Below are 16,217 nucleotides of genomic sequence, written 5' to 3' on the forward strand. Positions count from 1 at the left end.
AAACAATCCTGTTATTAGAACAGAGGTGCTCCAGGCACAACATTTGCAGCTTGTTTTACCAGCTGTTTCTAAAAATATCGCCTTAGTGAAGGAGATTTTTATCCCTCTCTCTCCAGAATAATTTTTGTTTGCTTTTCCTTTCCATGGGAAAACAGATAGATATTAAAAAAAAAGCATATGTGGGAATGCTTCAGGGATGGACTTTAACATTGCTATTCAAAATATAATAAAAAACTATAAATTAAACAAATGAAGATGATGAAATATACTCCTTTAATAAATGTAATCAAAGGTTTTATTCTTCGAAGACAATAGGTAAAGAGCTAGTGATAGATGTTCCCTATGGAGAAAAGTATGGTATAATATTCTGGAGAACCTAACAGGGGAGAAAGTTGAAAAACTGAAAAGCAGTAGTAAAAAGCTCCCAAGTTAGTTAAGGATGAAGGTTACTAGTCATATTTTCAGAAATGAAAAAGAAGAGACATGTAGTGAAATCCCCACACAATACTGATGACTACAAAACTTAAATATACTTTGTTTCACAATAAGAGACTTTGTTAGAATATGAACTTTTTTTTTTTTTTTTTTTTTTAAATTCATCAATTTCAAAATGAAAAGGCATTTTAAGATGGAAGTTGAAATGTACATTTTAGGAGTCATAAAAAATTTTTTGTTTTGGACCTGACACAGAAAGTTCACAGGAAACTAGATGGAGTACTTTGCGAACACCAAATCTTAAAAGAACTAGTGCACAAACATTTTCAACTCCCTTTCCTTCTATGTATTCCCTTTGGGCTTATATAGCATGCTTAAGCATGTGAAGTAAAGGGTTTCAGGTAAACCTAAAAACCTCTTGGTGATTTTATCAGAATATAAAAGTCAAAAGTCATTCATCTTCATCAATGCATGCTCAGAGGTCACTCACTCTATTGCTGTGTGGGGCACGTCACAGTGCTTCTCCCAGGGGAAGGCTACCCATCAACCATGGGAATAAGGGCAGATCTGTAGTACGTCTGGTCTACTGCACAAAAAAGTACTTTTTTTGGTTTCTTTTAGATATATACATACTCCTGCTACACTACCATGTCCCTTGACTTTCTCTCCAGCTGTCAAACTCTCCTTAATCCTCCCCACAGCTCTCTGAGAGTCCCCAGTTCCCTGGTAGAGATAAGTGATTCAGAAGCTCGCCAAAGGCATCTCCCTGCTGCGAGCTCAGATGTCTGCTGGAGAGCCTCTATTTCAGACTATGCCCAGATCTCAAACCTGAGAGTCACACTTGCCTGCACTGACAAAATACCTCCCCCAAAGTGCTGGGATGTACTAGCTGCTTTATGGGTTATACAGAAGCTGAAGACTTGAATTAATAGAACTTAACAGGAGGATGAGAAAGAGGATAAGGCAAGATTCAATCTATTTGTTCCACATTTGCTTGTAAAGCTCCTAAACAAGTTTACTCTACTCTTTTTCAGTTCCCCAAAATGCTCCTTTTAGCCAGAACATAAACATAGTAATAACATATGTACAAATATATACACACGTATACACAGAAAGAGAGCATGTGCATACACATGCTTTGCAATATCTTAATGATCCATGTTTCAATATTAAAAGAATTATCATATAGGAGAACCACAGATTCTCCGTGGATCTGTATTTCTCTGGAGAAATACAGATGTCCAGGCACTCCGCATTAGACTTGTTGCTTCATGGAGACAAGTCAGAAGAATAAAGTAATATTATATTTTGGTACACTAGAAAACACCCTGAACTAATTATAGGGTTATTTTTGCTTTTTGTGTCAAATGTAGAAAATATAGAATTTATGAAGCCCCCAAGATTTCAGCAGTGAAAAATCTGTAGTTGCTAAAACTAGTATCTAAAATCAGTCATACTGGTTTCAGTACCAGGGGAAAAAAAGAATTATTGAAATCCATTTAAAAAAGCTGAAAATGCTTTGCACTTCTGCTGTCCCACAAAGACAGAATATTTATTCTCCCCTTTTTGATGTCTCTGTGACATTTATTGTTCTGATACTGAAACACAGAAGCGTTGGAATTTTCTTGTTGCTCTATAAGAAGCTAATTTTCAGATTTTATATGTTTGTCTGTAAAATAGTTGTTGTACCTATTGAATCCCAAAAGAGGAACTGCTGATCTTGTAACACCACCCCATGGGACCAAACAACTTCAGATTTTATGAATCATCGGAGGTAGAAAAATGAGTCCTTGAGTGTGGCTCTTTTGTAAGGTTTTAATAATGTATTTATTAGCACAATGAAAATGCAGAATAAAATATGTTGCTGAATTAGTGGACATCTGAGATTTCAAATCAAGACAGTCTAAATTTTTTTTTTTTTTTTTTTTTTTTTTTTTTTTTGCCTAGTTTCAACACTGGTATGATCTTTGTCTCCCGCTCCTCACACAGCATTTAAGGTAAGTGTTAATTCACATCACTCAGGAACTGGGATTCGCAGCTGCTTACAGTTGGGATAAAGCACTGATTTCTAGCTCTTGTGATTAATAAATTGGAACTGAAATAGAGAGGCAGAATGAAGGCAAGGTAATAAATAACCCCTTTGACATAATTATAGGTTTTGGTATCTCATGATCCACTTGGGTTGAAAAGGGAAGTAGAATAGGTTTTCCTGCTCCACCAAGGTATTGTTCCAGGTGTTATAGCTCATGTGAACATCAGTACCTTTGGGCTTCTAATATGTAAGGTACCTTCAAGTCTAAGTGTGACAAGCAAAAGAAATATAAAATAAAACCATTTAGAAGCAAAAGTATATCTCTGTCCCTAGTATCTGTAAATGCTGAATATGTTTTCTCTCTAAATGGTATTATGTTTCTTTCAGAAATCAAATCGTTTCTTCTTGTTTAAAGCTAACTAATCAGTTGCTATAGACGTTTAAGGGTCTAATATTCATACATTTGCTTTGATGCAAAATCTGTTCATGAGTCATGTGCTAGCTCTTCTCTTGCACCGAATGTGTCATTGGCTATTTTTTCTTTCTTTCCCATATATTTTATGAATCTGAAAATCAAAGCTAACAGGGACAAAAAGCAAGTCCCAGCAGGTTGAAAATATCATATCTTAGTATTTTAGACATGTGTCAGCTTGATAACATAGGCACAGCACTAGAGGGATTGCCAGAATGTGACAGTGCACATGGCTTCAAGTTTAGAGAACATGCTTTAAAAAAAGACTGGAAGGCAGCAAGGGCAAGGTAGCCAGACTGTGAGTGTGATCCTGATCTCCTACTGATCTTCAATGCAAAACCAAGGAAACTTACACCATCTAAGTCAGGCTGGAGAAACTGTGAAGTTTTTGAAGCAAAATTCTGTTCAGGATGCAAGTTCAAGTGATGGAAGTGCTGCTATAAAAGGTCTGTATATTGCGGTGTCGTGGTTTGAGCCTAGACGGCAACAGAGCACCATGCAGCTACTCGCCACACACACAAACCCAACACATGCAGTCCATTCACAACATCAATTTATGTAACCTGAGCATGGTTCATCCCATTGCATGTGTTAACTCTAGAGGAAAAAGTGATATTTAATGAAAATGATGCCACACCAATGTTCTCTGACATGACATACTGGCTTTTGTATCCCTCACTTGGTTCTCTCTGCATTAGCAGATTAGGAGTTGTATCTACTTCATAAAAATATGCAATAATGTTACTTGTCACAGCAAGTGAAAATAGCACTTAGTACGAAAACCTTAACAGTAACATAGTTTGCTTGTACATTTTTAGTAGTTAGCGGTATAGTACCATTTTGGTGTATTGCACAACAATTTGCACATAAATATCAAAGTCCATTAAGACATTTATTAAATTTATTTCTTTTCCTTCACCTCTACCTCATTTAGCTAAGAAGTATTTCATTTACCCTGCCTTACAGGTAGGCAAATGAGCAATATAGATGTACAGTCACAGAAGGAATCAACAGCAGAGCTCAGGCTTTTTATCCTTGGCTTTAACAACTCAACCCTCAGCTCTCCCCCCTTGCTCAGTGACAAATGTCACAAGAGCTGAAGCCAGCAGCCTGCCCTGAGACAGAAAAAAAAAGTATGAACTAACTATTTCAAGTACCATAAATCCATACAAAATGGAGTACAACAGGACCTTCCATGGCATCTCCTGTGTTTGAGTGAGCCTCTCACTCCCTGCAGTGGAAGGCTAGTTGTAGGCATCACAGAGGCTACATGAGGCAAACTAAAGCAACCATTCAGAAGGACACAGCAGATTTACTACCACCTGGAGGTTACTGTCCTGACGCCTGGACACTTGATTTACTCACCACAATACTCCAGTATGAAGGTTACCCCGAACTTCATAATGCAGGGTGCTAAAACTCAGATTGTTCTGCTCCAACAACCTGCCACTTGAGCTAAAAAAATTGTTTCTTTTGCTTTTAGCCTTGTAACAGAACTGTTCTGATCTATCTGACAGAGGGCAGTATAACACAAAACCATGAGCTTTTTGATTATAATTTTATAAGCAGTTGCTTTATTTAAGCAATTGCCAAGAAAAAGCTTTAGATTCAGTAGGAATTAATAGTCGTGAAAAACACAGAGATGTAAAATCTAAACTGAACAAGCTTTAAATATTGACTCATTTTTTGCTACAATACCACTCAGTAATGTTTCTTGGATCGTATATGAATTTAGAAAACTAAACTGAGCATAAGATCATTGGTTCTTATTGGTGAAAGAAAAGCTATCTATTTATCCCTCTGCAAGTACAGGAAACATATCTTGGATAAGTTAAATGAAATAATTAAATGAAATAATTCCATGTTGGGGACCTGAACGTATCCCATCACTTCCCTCTTCTGGTAACTCTTAGCTTAAACAGGTAAGCCTTATGTCATGCTCTTGTGAGAAAAGTTCACAGATTTCATCATCTCATCTTCCCTGCGGAACAAACTAATTCTTGCAAAACACCTGGCTAAAGGTATGTGTAAGCATGCTTTTTGTGATGTCGTGAACATTATCTTCAAGAAAACTGGCTGCCTCTTCCTCCACTAACTTGAGCTGATCCACTGATCCCAGCTGATGCATCCATCATAATGCACTTGAGACCTTCTGTGCCACTAACATTGACTGGGAACAGAAGAAAGGATACCAGGAAATGTACTGCTGTACAAGCCAAAGGATGTTTTTTCCTAAGTAGTGTTTCAAGTCTAAGCAGATGCCTGAAAACTCAGCTTGTTTTCTTCTGCCTTATGCATCACTGCACATTTATAATGCGTATGGCAGAAGACACTCCAGATGCGTTTCCAGAATTCTGTTCAAGATACTCCAGTAAACATCAGCAAGACAGTTTTTACCGGTATTCCTAAAGAGGCAGACATCACAGTGACCAACAGAAGACTGACCCCATAGACTGAAGATGCACTACTCTTAAAAATCTTAGGTATGTCCTGCATTTTTGTCTAACTGCAAATGAACTATGAATTGTGGATTTTAGAAATACATTCACATAATTTCAGCTGCGTGTGCACAGTGATATTCCCTTCTGAAGACTGCCTTTTATAAAAAGGTCTAGGTACTTCCCATTTAACATACAGCCTGTACCCTCTGTGGTGTTTTCTGGTGCTTGAAGCACAGATAACAGGAGTTCTTACTCCAAGATGTCAGCATGCACACACATGAATCCCCTAAAAAGCTGTATAAGAAGTCATTTTAGCATTATGCCAGTAAACCATTTCTAAGAGTAAAATGATAACAGAGTTTGAAAACTTTCCAGCTGCAAACTTCGCCTTTCTTAAGAAGCTGCGTGGACATCTTGCAACTTCCAGCCCGAAGCCTCAGCACGACACTCAGACTGTCAGTCAAAGCTTGGTGCCCCTTTGTGGACTGCGCCCCAGGCAGGTGGGGAGGGAAGGAGGGGCAGGGAAGGGGGAGAGGGACAACGGAGCGGCAGGGAGCTACACACCAGCTTACGAACAGAGAACAGAATCACATAACAACACTGGACCAATGGACTCCAAAGACACACTGACAAGACAGATGGACACAGACAAGACAGAAGATTGCTACTGAGAAATAAATAAATTTAAAAAAAAGATTAAAAAACCCCCATAAAATTAAATAGGTATATAACGCTGAGGCTGCAAGAAGCAGCCAACGGTACTGGCATAACTCTTCCAAAAAGCAGAAATTATAATACAACTGAAAATGAAAACTGAAACGATATCCCCCCAAATCATACACTACGGGCTTGCTCGGTTAGCCTGACTGCGTAGCTCTGATGAAACACAAGATGGCGTCATCACAGCCCATGCACCGGTTAATGAAGGCCACGGTTAGTTAAATCAGCTGAACTACAGCATGCCATAAAAATGATCTTGCGCTGACCCAGAAATAAAAGATACGACAGATACTCTGCATTGCAATAAAATTCTTTTTATGCCATCTGCGGTTTGTAGGGCTTTCTTTGTTGGAAGAATTTTTCCTGGGAGAACGCAGGGGTAAAGGGGAGTCTTTTTCTTTTTTTTTTTTTTTTTTTTTTTTTTTTTTTTTTTTTTTTTTTTTCTTCTGGCTGTTTTTAATCTGAACTCAATTAAAAAAAAGGGAAAAGGGAAAAGACAGGATAGAGACTTTGAAGAAGCTTAAAAAAAGGTAGGGAGAAAGGAAAATAAAAAGAGAGTGAGGTAATAATCTTCATTCTTTTTCACACAACTTTCTTGGGATGTCTCAAAATGTGATTTTCTTAAGGATGGCAAGAAAAGATTTTGTTGCCTTTATCGATTTGCAGATCTATATATCTTTCTTGAGATGATTAAACCATTATTTTGTTGGAAGAACTCCAAAAATATAAATTGAAAAGTACAGCAATGACTTTAAAAATTAAAAAATAGCACTATGGCACCATCACGAGCCAAAAAAAAAGGGAAAGAAATATAAAATAAACTAAAATATTAATCACCAAAAATTCATGCGGCACAAGATGAGGTGAAACGACAGAAAATGTTCTTCAAATATATACAATGTATATATCTATCTATATATACACAGGGTATGTATGTATATATGGATGGATATACCTGTATAATTTTTTATTCTCCCTGCCCCACCCTACCCCAAGGCTAATTGGTAGATGAAACTATCAATTAAAATTAAACAAATAATAAAAGAAGAAAGAAAAAACTCTAACAAAAATGAAAGTAATGTGCTTTGTTCACCAAGAAATAGCAATATCATGCATCTGTCCACACTAGCCGATGCCAGGGTTAGATGAAGGCATGAATTTCTGTGTAAACATGTGATTGGATGATAGGGGCTACTGCTGATATTGGTCATTTATTACTTTAGCACATACACATATAGACAGAGGTATATATGCACACTGTATACATAGTGCATATATAGATAAAATATCCTCATGGGTGGGATCTTTGGAGCTTACATAGGAAAAAAGACCAATATGCTGGAAACCAAACTTGGCATAAAATCCTAACACAAAAAAAGAAAACAAAAATTCCTGTAAGACATCTGCATGATTGATTAGTAAAACTTGTTGGTTTGGTTTTGTTTTGGCCGTAAGACCGTAGCTAGGAAATTCATGCTATTACACCCTGGGAAGTGCTGCGGATGAATCCCCCTCCTTCAGGTCCATATGGTATTGAGCCTAAGAGCTGGGAAACCTACTTCTCTGCATACTCTGAGGCAAGTGCCCAACTTTAAAGGCCATTTCTTGTTCACAGCATGAGAAATAGAGCAGAACTGTTTCAGTGGGAGAGACTGGGGGTAACTGGGCACTGGATTTGTGGGGAATGTTTCTCTGAGGTGACCAATGAAAATTCCCTGGGTGCTTCAAGAAGAGTGATGCAGTTTATGGAGGCCAAGAGCCAAATCAGCACTTCTCTTGGTTTCTTCAGCCAAGGTTTCTTCACTTCCAGCATACAGTTTTTTGTACAGTGCTGCCTGATTAAAGCTTTTTTGGAAGAGAGATTCTGCTTGGTTTTGGCAAATAAATCTCTGACCTGGGCAGCCTGCAGAGTTACCAGGTTCTACAGCTTACATGGGTGGAAACTTGAGTGACCTAGCCCATAAATCAGAAGCCTGAAATGGACGGGTACAGGCCAGTAAATTGTAGATACAGACACCATACCTACAGGATATGTTTCTCCTGTGTATGGATATGTGCTGCAAAACACTGTGTAACTTCCAGTGCAAAGAACTGTAGATTTTGGCATCTCTTTGACATCTGTCTCCAGTCCGTCATGGGAAAGGTTTAACAGTCTGATTAGATAATGCCAACCTTATGATACAACTTTATGAGCCTTGTGAGAAACAGAGATTAAATTTCTCTGGAAAAAAAAAATCACCTGGGAAATTGTTGTGCTGATAGGCTGGCAACTGCACCAGGAAGACACATGGGCTGTGTCAAGTCAAGGAGCTAGGACTAAGACCTGAACACCATTTCTAAAGGTTACATTATGAGCTTCAGGCCAACCAGTGAGTGTTTGGGTCTTACTGTTTTGATTAGTGCAATGAGCAGCTTGGGCTTTGATCCCAACCAGCTGCCCAGCCACCAGCATCCAGCCTGGTGACACAGAGCACTGCACTAATGGACAGGTTTAATGAGAACAAGGGCAATGGTATAAGGAAAGCATAACTATTATCCTTTGAATTCTCAATAAGATCAGATTGTAGAGGTGCTCGTCATTTGACTGGGAAGAGATAAATGCTTTCTTTCTTCATGATGGTATAGTGCTTTCTAGTTAGGAGTTAAGATTCTTTCAAAAAGTTTATGCTCTGAGAGTGGCTGACTAAAACACCACCACAGAGCTGTTTTCAAAAGCACAGACTCAAGACCCTGTCTTCAGCTTCGAGGTATTGAATATTTCAGTCTCAGATCTACCTGGAACAGGCCAGAAAAGAGTCCTATACTCATACGAGAGAAAAGCATCATGTTTCTGGTGCAGAAACAGGTACTGGGACAAGCGATATTTCCACAGAGATAAGAGAGGGACTGCTCTCGACTGTAAGTAAATGTTTCTTCAGGGCAGCTGAACAGTTTTATGCCCTCTGTATCATTCACAGTAAGCTATTCTGGGACACTTAAAGATCTAAGTGTATCTAGGCTTGTCTGCAATAAGATGAATAACAAGTGTGGGTTTTTGGTTGGTTTTGTTTTTTTTTTTTTTAATCCCTGAACCTGCATTGACTTCTTTTTCATTAAGTAAAATACAAGTGGGTTTTGGATTCACAGCTGTCATTGCCAGGACTTGTTGGAAAAATTCCTTATGCATACATACACGTCTACGGGGAATGCCTGTAGGCTACCTCAGTCAGGACAGGTCCTGTAACAGGTCCTGGTTTCTAAACAAGGGGATCTACAGAAATCCCAACAGAAATCACTTTTGGAAGAGGGGCAGAGTGGCAGCCAGCCTGCTACAATGTCTCATGCTATCCAGGAAAATCCTGAGGGGAGTAGAGTGAGGAAATTGCCTTTACATCATCTTCTTTTAAAGAGATGCAAATGTCCAGATGCAGATCGTGTATTTACTGAGATTTAGCTCTTAGATTCAACAATCAGAGTTAAGTGGCAATAAGACCTTGCAAACACTTCTCATATAATATTTAGACTCAAAGAGTACATGAGTTTCTGTCTTTTGAACTATCTTTGAGTTCACCAAAACCAAAACCTTCAAAAGGACTGTGGGGTACTGCCCTTGATCCAGGACCAAGACAAGAGTCATTTCATTAGATCATGGGATTTGCTTTTGACCCATATGGAATCTGAAAGCTTTTGATTTGCCAGCCAACATTCTCTGCTGCCCTTGTCTTGGTTATTGCACAGGAGGTTCATAGTGATGTATATCATATCTCCCAGCTGCAGCAGTGAGTTCAGTAACCTTTGCATTACTGGACCATGGCATTGAGGGTGATGGAAGGCCACGTCCTGGCGTTTGGCAGAAACTCAAGACCTTTAAAAGCTACACATTGTTAGATCAACAAAAAGGAGCCTGTGCTGGGTTAGATCACTTAATTTTCAATTTGCTGCAAAAGGGATCAGGCAAACCAGAAGAGAGCATAAAATACACTGACCATTCAACAGAACAGGAAGAAGCAACTTCAAATGGGCCCAATTAAAAAAATAAATGAAATTTTAAAAAATCCAAACCTACACACTAGAAAATACAAACAATATAATCCAGATCTTTTCTTTCCACGATGTATACATTTAAGTACAAGATCTTGGCCTATGATCAGAATCCTGACTTGGTGAAGTGTAAAGGCAAACACATCTGCTCAGCCAAACCAGCACCACTGGATTTTGATAAACTGGCTCAGACTGATTTAGTGCTCCAGAGCAGAATGGGCTGTGTGAGCGCTTTGATACTTGCTGTATTGCAGACACCGTTCTACCTTCCCTTGATGCACTGGGAATGAAGACAATAAGACAGACAAAGAAACCTGAATGAGGAGCACCATAAACCTGTTACTTTTGCTTCTTATGATGATCGAATGAGTTAAAGGACCTTCATATGCCTTCTCCTTCTGGTGACTTTGTACACCAGCACCTCTGAAAGCAGGAAACCTCAAAATCTGGGAGTAAATTTAATCAGCAAGGACCATCTGGGAGACTTTTTTTAAAGATAATCAGGCTAACTTTTATTCTCAATGCCATAGTAATTCCCAAGAAAAGATTCAGATTTCAGTGGCTCACACAGATCACCGTCCTATGGAGGGGGAATTGGATGTGATAAAAGATACTGGGTGAAATCTTTGAGTGTCTAGTAGTTTAGGAGAGTACTTTCAGCAGATTTTCAGTGAATCATATTATTTTTCTTTTATAGCTGCCCACCGTAATTCTTAGCAGGATTCTCAAAGGCAAGTAATTTTTACAAATCCAGTTTGTACCTGTTTGTAGCATTAGATTTCTAACTGTGTCAGGAGAGAGGTATTTTTAGTCTGGAAATGTTGCTCTAAAGCACTCTAAAATTTCATGCTAAACATCTCATTTTATGAAATTTCTCCTAAAACTTTGATTTTTCCACTGGCCACACAAGCTGAAAACATTGCTATTACAATTTCTAGTATTGAAGTAATTGTGATTTCTGTGTTGAAACATAAATGACAATAAAGTATAAGAGGAGTCATCTGATAAGGATCTTGTTTCCTCCTTTAATTGAAATACTTGGTAATCAAAAAAAAAAAAAAAAGTCTTCAAATGTTAGTGAAGCTTTAATGAAATGATTCCTATCCATCCACTTGCATATCAGTCATGGTACATTAGTCCTTTTAGCAAGGTCCTATTAATCTCATGCCTCACTTTCATGATTATCACCGTGCTGGCATTTCATTACTACCTTTATTCAAAATCCCAGTACCCACACGGTTTATGCTTCACAATCTTGTATTATTTGGACTGCTTTTCTGCTAGATGGGAAGTTAAAAAAACTCTCGGAGTTCTGTGAATAAAGAGATGGGAGTAGGCTGAGCTATCTGTTAGCATCACTCATATCACTGCCTTCCCTGCCGTAATAGGGAAGTCAAGCATAAGTGCAGAAGTTCCCAGCTACAAGGCAATGCCAATCTCAAGTTACCACAGGACCAAGTTCTACCAAAAATGCAGGTACAGCATGACAAGCTGAAAAGAAATATGAAATCACTGGCCTTAAGTAAATTTTAATGTTATTATTGTATTAATCAAATGGCTTCAGGAAACTAGAAACAGAACATTTATAAAGCTTTCTTGGGATTTTTTTAAAGACAAAAAAACCCATCCCAAATAAAACAAAGCAAAAACAAACAAAACAAAATAAAACCCTAAACTATTTATATGTTTCACTTTTAAGGACAAAAATTCTAACCAAACTCCCTCTTTTTCTTTGAAATGTACACAGAAATTCGATGATGTCTGTTCTCTATTATAGAAATGCTTAACTCATGGCAAGCCTCAAAAAAGAAGACTTGAAAAAGCCTGTAAGAAATAAAATAGACTGCAGTTGCCTGCTGGATATCACATCATATATATCACCAGAAAGAAAAGCCATCAATTTATCAAAATGTATCTGAAAGGGAGAAGTTGAGTCAGTTCCACATGGCCAGTTCTTCTGACTCTCTAATGGATACATTTTGAAGCATCACTGCAGATAACAGGGCAAGCATTACTACTAATTTTGTTATGTTACAACTATGTTTTGGTGCTCCCCGATTTCTTTCAGCTCACAGGAAACAAAATTAGTATAAATACATTACCTGTTAACTGTACTCAAAATCCCATGGACAAATGTATCCTTTTACATTCCATCTTCAGAGCAATTAACAAAGATTAAACAATACTAATAGCTCATTATTGCTTCACTTTTGTTTCTCTTCTGTTTTTCAAACATTCACCCTCCCCACTTCATAAATCTATTATTTGTCACATGCCACACTGATATTTTTGCCTTACCACTGTGTCAGTGAAGTAACTGCTACAAACATGAACTATTAATTAGCTGGGATCACTTTCAGAAGTCTGGCTTTCCATACAAACAACTTTATATTAACCAAATAGAAACTACATATCTGTGTTTTGGTGTTGCCAAGTCCATGGGATCTGATGCTTGGCTGTATAATTTTTATTTTATATGCAGTGTATATATACATAAATGTATATATATACGCAGATACACACATATATATACATATATAATTATATATGTATACATTCACACACATATAAAGATATGTATGCATTGTTTTTTGCAAATGAAATCAGAAAGCAAGCAAAACAAGACTGACCTGACTTACCTGTACTGGGCTCACAGTCAATGAAATCTTCATCATCACTGGAACATTCAGCTGATGAAACGATGTCATCTGTTGTCTGGCATGTAAAGGAAAGAAACAAAGGAAAAAAGAACAGAGGAAAAAAAACATAAGATACTTGGAAGTCAAAAGGCTGTTAGAGAGGTGGCTAAGCATCCTTGAAAAAGAAATATTTCAGAATTGTAACTTTTAAAATCTTTAACTTGTACCAAGCATTCCAGACATGCCCGTGTAAATGTGCCCTCCGTGGAGCTGATCACCTGTCCAAGGAACAGTGCTTTACATGCGCTGTTGAATATTTCAGGTGCACACAGGTGCAGTGTACCTGCCAGGCTGTTTAGGTTAGCAGCCGGATCATACTGTGCTGTTGAACACAGTAAGTACAGCGGGCTACACCGCCTGCTTGGTCGGCAAACTGTCCTCCGGCAGCCAAGGTAGATGTGTCTGGTTGGAACGTGCTGGGCTCCTTGATAAATACCAATACCACATAGGGCCAGCCAGAAGGCACTTACTGAGAGGCTTACCATATGAGGCATGTTCAGGCTGAACATGCTTTCTGCAGAGAAAAAAGTACAAGATAGACTCAGATAATATGCATCACCCAGACAGCCAGCACTACTCTTTGCTGTGTTGTAAGATGCATCAGTCTGAAGCAGAGGCAATTCCTGCTCTGCTCATGCACCTCTTGGGCTGGGAATCCTTTGTATTTACCCAGATAGTAAATATCTGTGCAACCCATTTATTGCACGATGAAGCACTGCTGCATGTATCAGGTATGCCCAACACGCAACCTCACCTGCTTGCTTGCCAAGTGAACTGTGACATGGCCGTGACTGGGCTGACAGGCAGGGAAGTCTGGTTCTAAAGGGCTTAAACCAAACTGTGACTGTTCGTGGCCCTTACAGGTTTCAGCCCCTTCCTTTGCATTTCCAGCTGATGATTTCTTTTTTTTTCTTTTTCTTCCTGCTGCTGGTCTAATTAATGAGCAGCATGTACTGCAGTATGTTAGAGAGAAGTGTACTGGCATCTCTTCCCAGCAGCATCTCCTGTGTGTAATTGCTGCAATTAGTTGAATTAGTAATGCAGACCATTAGGGAGAGTCTGTGGCAGCCTCTGGACAGGTTGTAATGTTCCTGCACACAGTACAAAATCAACCCAGCTCAGCAGCATCAGCTCAAACCATGGCTTGTGCTGAAACTGTCTCCCTTAACAACATTTCCTTGCAGAGAGGTGCCTATTCTGCTGAGCAGTAGGATCAGTGGGATGATTCCTGAAACAAAACAACTGTTTCTCACCAGGCAGGAAGCATTGCTGAAATCTCAGCTCCTCAGGAGCAGGGGGGGGCTGTACTTCAGTACTCCAGGTGAATATTCCTGGAATCTCACACGATGACAAGCCTTCCAAATTCTTATTCTTGAAAAAGACTCTCAGCTTTAAATAAGGTCTCCTTTACATTCCTATGCCTGAAATGGATGTCTCCAACATGCTCCCTCTTCTCTTCGCATAAGTGTTCTGAGGTCTCAACCTTTTCTTTAGCCTCCTGTGGTCCTAGCACTATCACGTCCCTCTGTACCCTGCTACAAGTTCCTTGCTCTTCCCCTCTCTGTATTTGAGCTAAGGAATAAAACAGAACTGAGCAGTCAGTCAGAAAGATCAGATTGAACATAATATTCCTTTATTTTTGATTTATGAGTGAGCCAAGAAAGAAAAATAGGATTGGTCGGCTGTAAATTAAAATTATAAAAACAGAGTATCCGTAAAAAAACAGCCATGAAGTAAGGGAATTCCTTTCATACATGTTATTCAGTCTTACACAGCATTGCCATTTGGCAATGTTTTGTAGGACACAATCTTGCAGTAGTCTCATGCTTAAATATTTTCATTAAATAATTTTGTAATCTTGCCTCAGTGAGGAGGCAAGATTAAAAGGAACTGGAGGTAACATGTATAAAGCAATTTCCTGCCTTAAATGCTAAGGTCATTTTTAAAGCATCTTTCAGTCATAGAAAATGAAAGAACACTGTTGAAATCCTGGTGACTTCTGTCTTAAAACAAGCTGGCTTTAAAGTTTGTTCAGTGAGAGGTCAAGAAAGGAGGAGTGCCCAAAATATAAATTTACTTTCTACAATTCTTCTGGTCCTGTCATATACTTTATAAAGCATTATTTATTCCAAAGGAACCTAGCCACTAATAACTTATACAAGGACAACATCCTCTAACAGTAGCAGCTGTCCCTGGGTCGAAAGAATAGTTTTTAATTGCACCACTGTAATTTAGCACAATAAGTCAACAAAACTATACTGCAAGACATTTTTTAAGCGCTAGTGAAATTGGAGATTTATATTACAGTTGTCTAAAGTACTTGTAAAAGACTGTTAAGGATAGCACCGTGAATAAGAATAAAGTATCCATCACTTCTAGAAGACTTTGCTCAGACAGGGCTAAGACTCTGGCAACTGGCTTTGATTTCCAGGTTGAATTTAGAATATGTGGATTTTGCTTTTAGTTGAAGATCAGACAATTCACACTTAGGGTCTCATAGAAAAACAGTGATGATTTCCTTCAAGTAGGAAATAAATGTAAAAATTCTAACAAAGTGTGGTTGACACATCAGTTGCTATACCTATCTACTTACTCACTTGCTCATATCTAGGGGCTTCATGCAACATTAACTTGAAATCAGATTTAGTTGAATTGACAATGTGATTCAGTATTTGTAAAGAATAAGGAACTCCTTTATAAATTTTTTTCCCCCCTTGCTTATTAAGGGCATCATATGAATCCAGAAAGGTAGCATGCCCAGGAAAAAAAAAAAAACAAACAAAAAAACAACAAACCAAAAAAACCCAAACAGGTAATACTTCTTTACACAATGGTTTGTTTTTTTTAAATAAACCCTCAAACCTGGGGAACTTCTTGCAACAGGATACTGGTAGGTAACAAGGATTTAGCTGCATTTTGGAAGGCAAAACCATGTATCCCCAGAGGTATTAAATACGCCATACTTAGCTTGGGAAGTCCCTGTGCCACAGACACTGAAGATCAAAGAAGTATCACTATTTGCATTGTCCTGTTGAGGACTCTTTTCCCGAGGCCCCATGCATTGCCATGGCCAGCAGCAGGGTGCTGGGCAAAGTGAGCCTCTCTGGCCTCCCAGCCACTCTCTTGCATAACAGATCCTTAACATTGAGGATGAAGAATTTTGAAGCAAGGATGAGCAGGAGCTGAAGTCATGAAGCTTGGCCCTTGTTTATCTTCCTGATCAATTTCCCATCTAATCAGCAGCTTAAGGACCACATATGCAACATATTTATGCTGCATTCTTAGATATGTGTTCTAGATTTCCTTCTATGAAATCCTCATGCATATTGTGGTGGTTCTGAATGGAGAAAGGCAGAGTCAAGCAGACTCAGACAGAATGTAAATATGTGATGTGCAGT

General features: G+C 38.5%; 1 protein-coding gene across 24 annotated transcripts in view; it reads right to left on the bottom strand.

Moving 5' to 3' along the window:
• NRXN3 (neurexin 3) overlaps nt 1-16,217 on the bottom strand; it is a 991,793-nt gene that overhangs the window by 24,469 nt on the left and 951,107 nt on the right. For 19 of the 24 annotated variants that reach the window (XM_026849889.1, XM_026849878.1, XM_026849875.1 and 16 more), the window contains one exon: nt 12,751-12,835. In XM_026849889.1, coding sequence (XP_026705690.1) covers nt 12,751-12,835 — 85 coding nt within the window. The remainder of the gene's footprint in view (nt 1-12,750; nt 12,836-16,217) is intronic. The other 5 variants (XM_026849892.1, XM_026849872.1, XM_026849879.1 and 2 more) reach the window with 1 other exon arrangement.

Source organism: Athene cunicularia, assembly GCF_003259725.1.
Source record: "Athene cunicularia isolate RWA chromosome 5 unlocalized genomic scaffold, athCun1 chr5_part1, whole genome shotgun sequence".
Taxonomy (NCBI): Eukaryota; Metazoa; Chordata; class Aves; order Strigiformes; family Strigidae; genus Athene; species Athene cunicularia.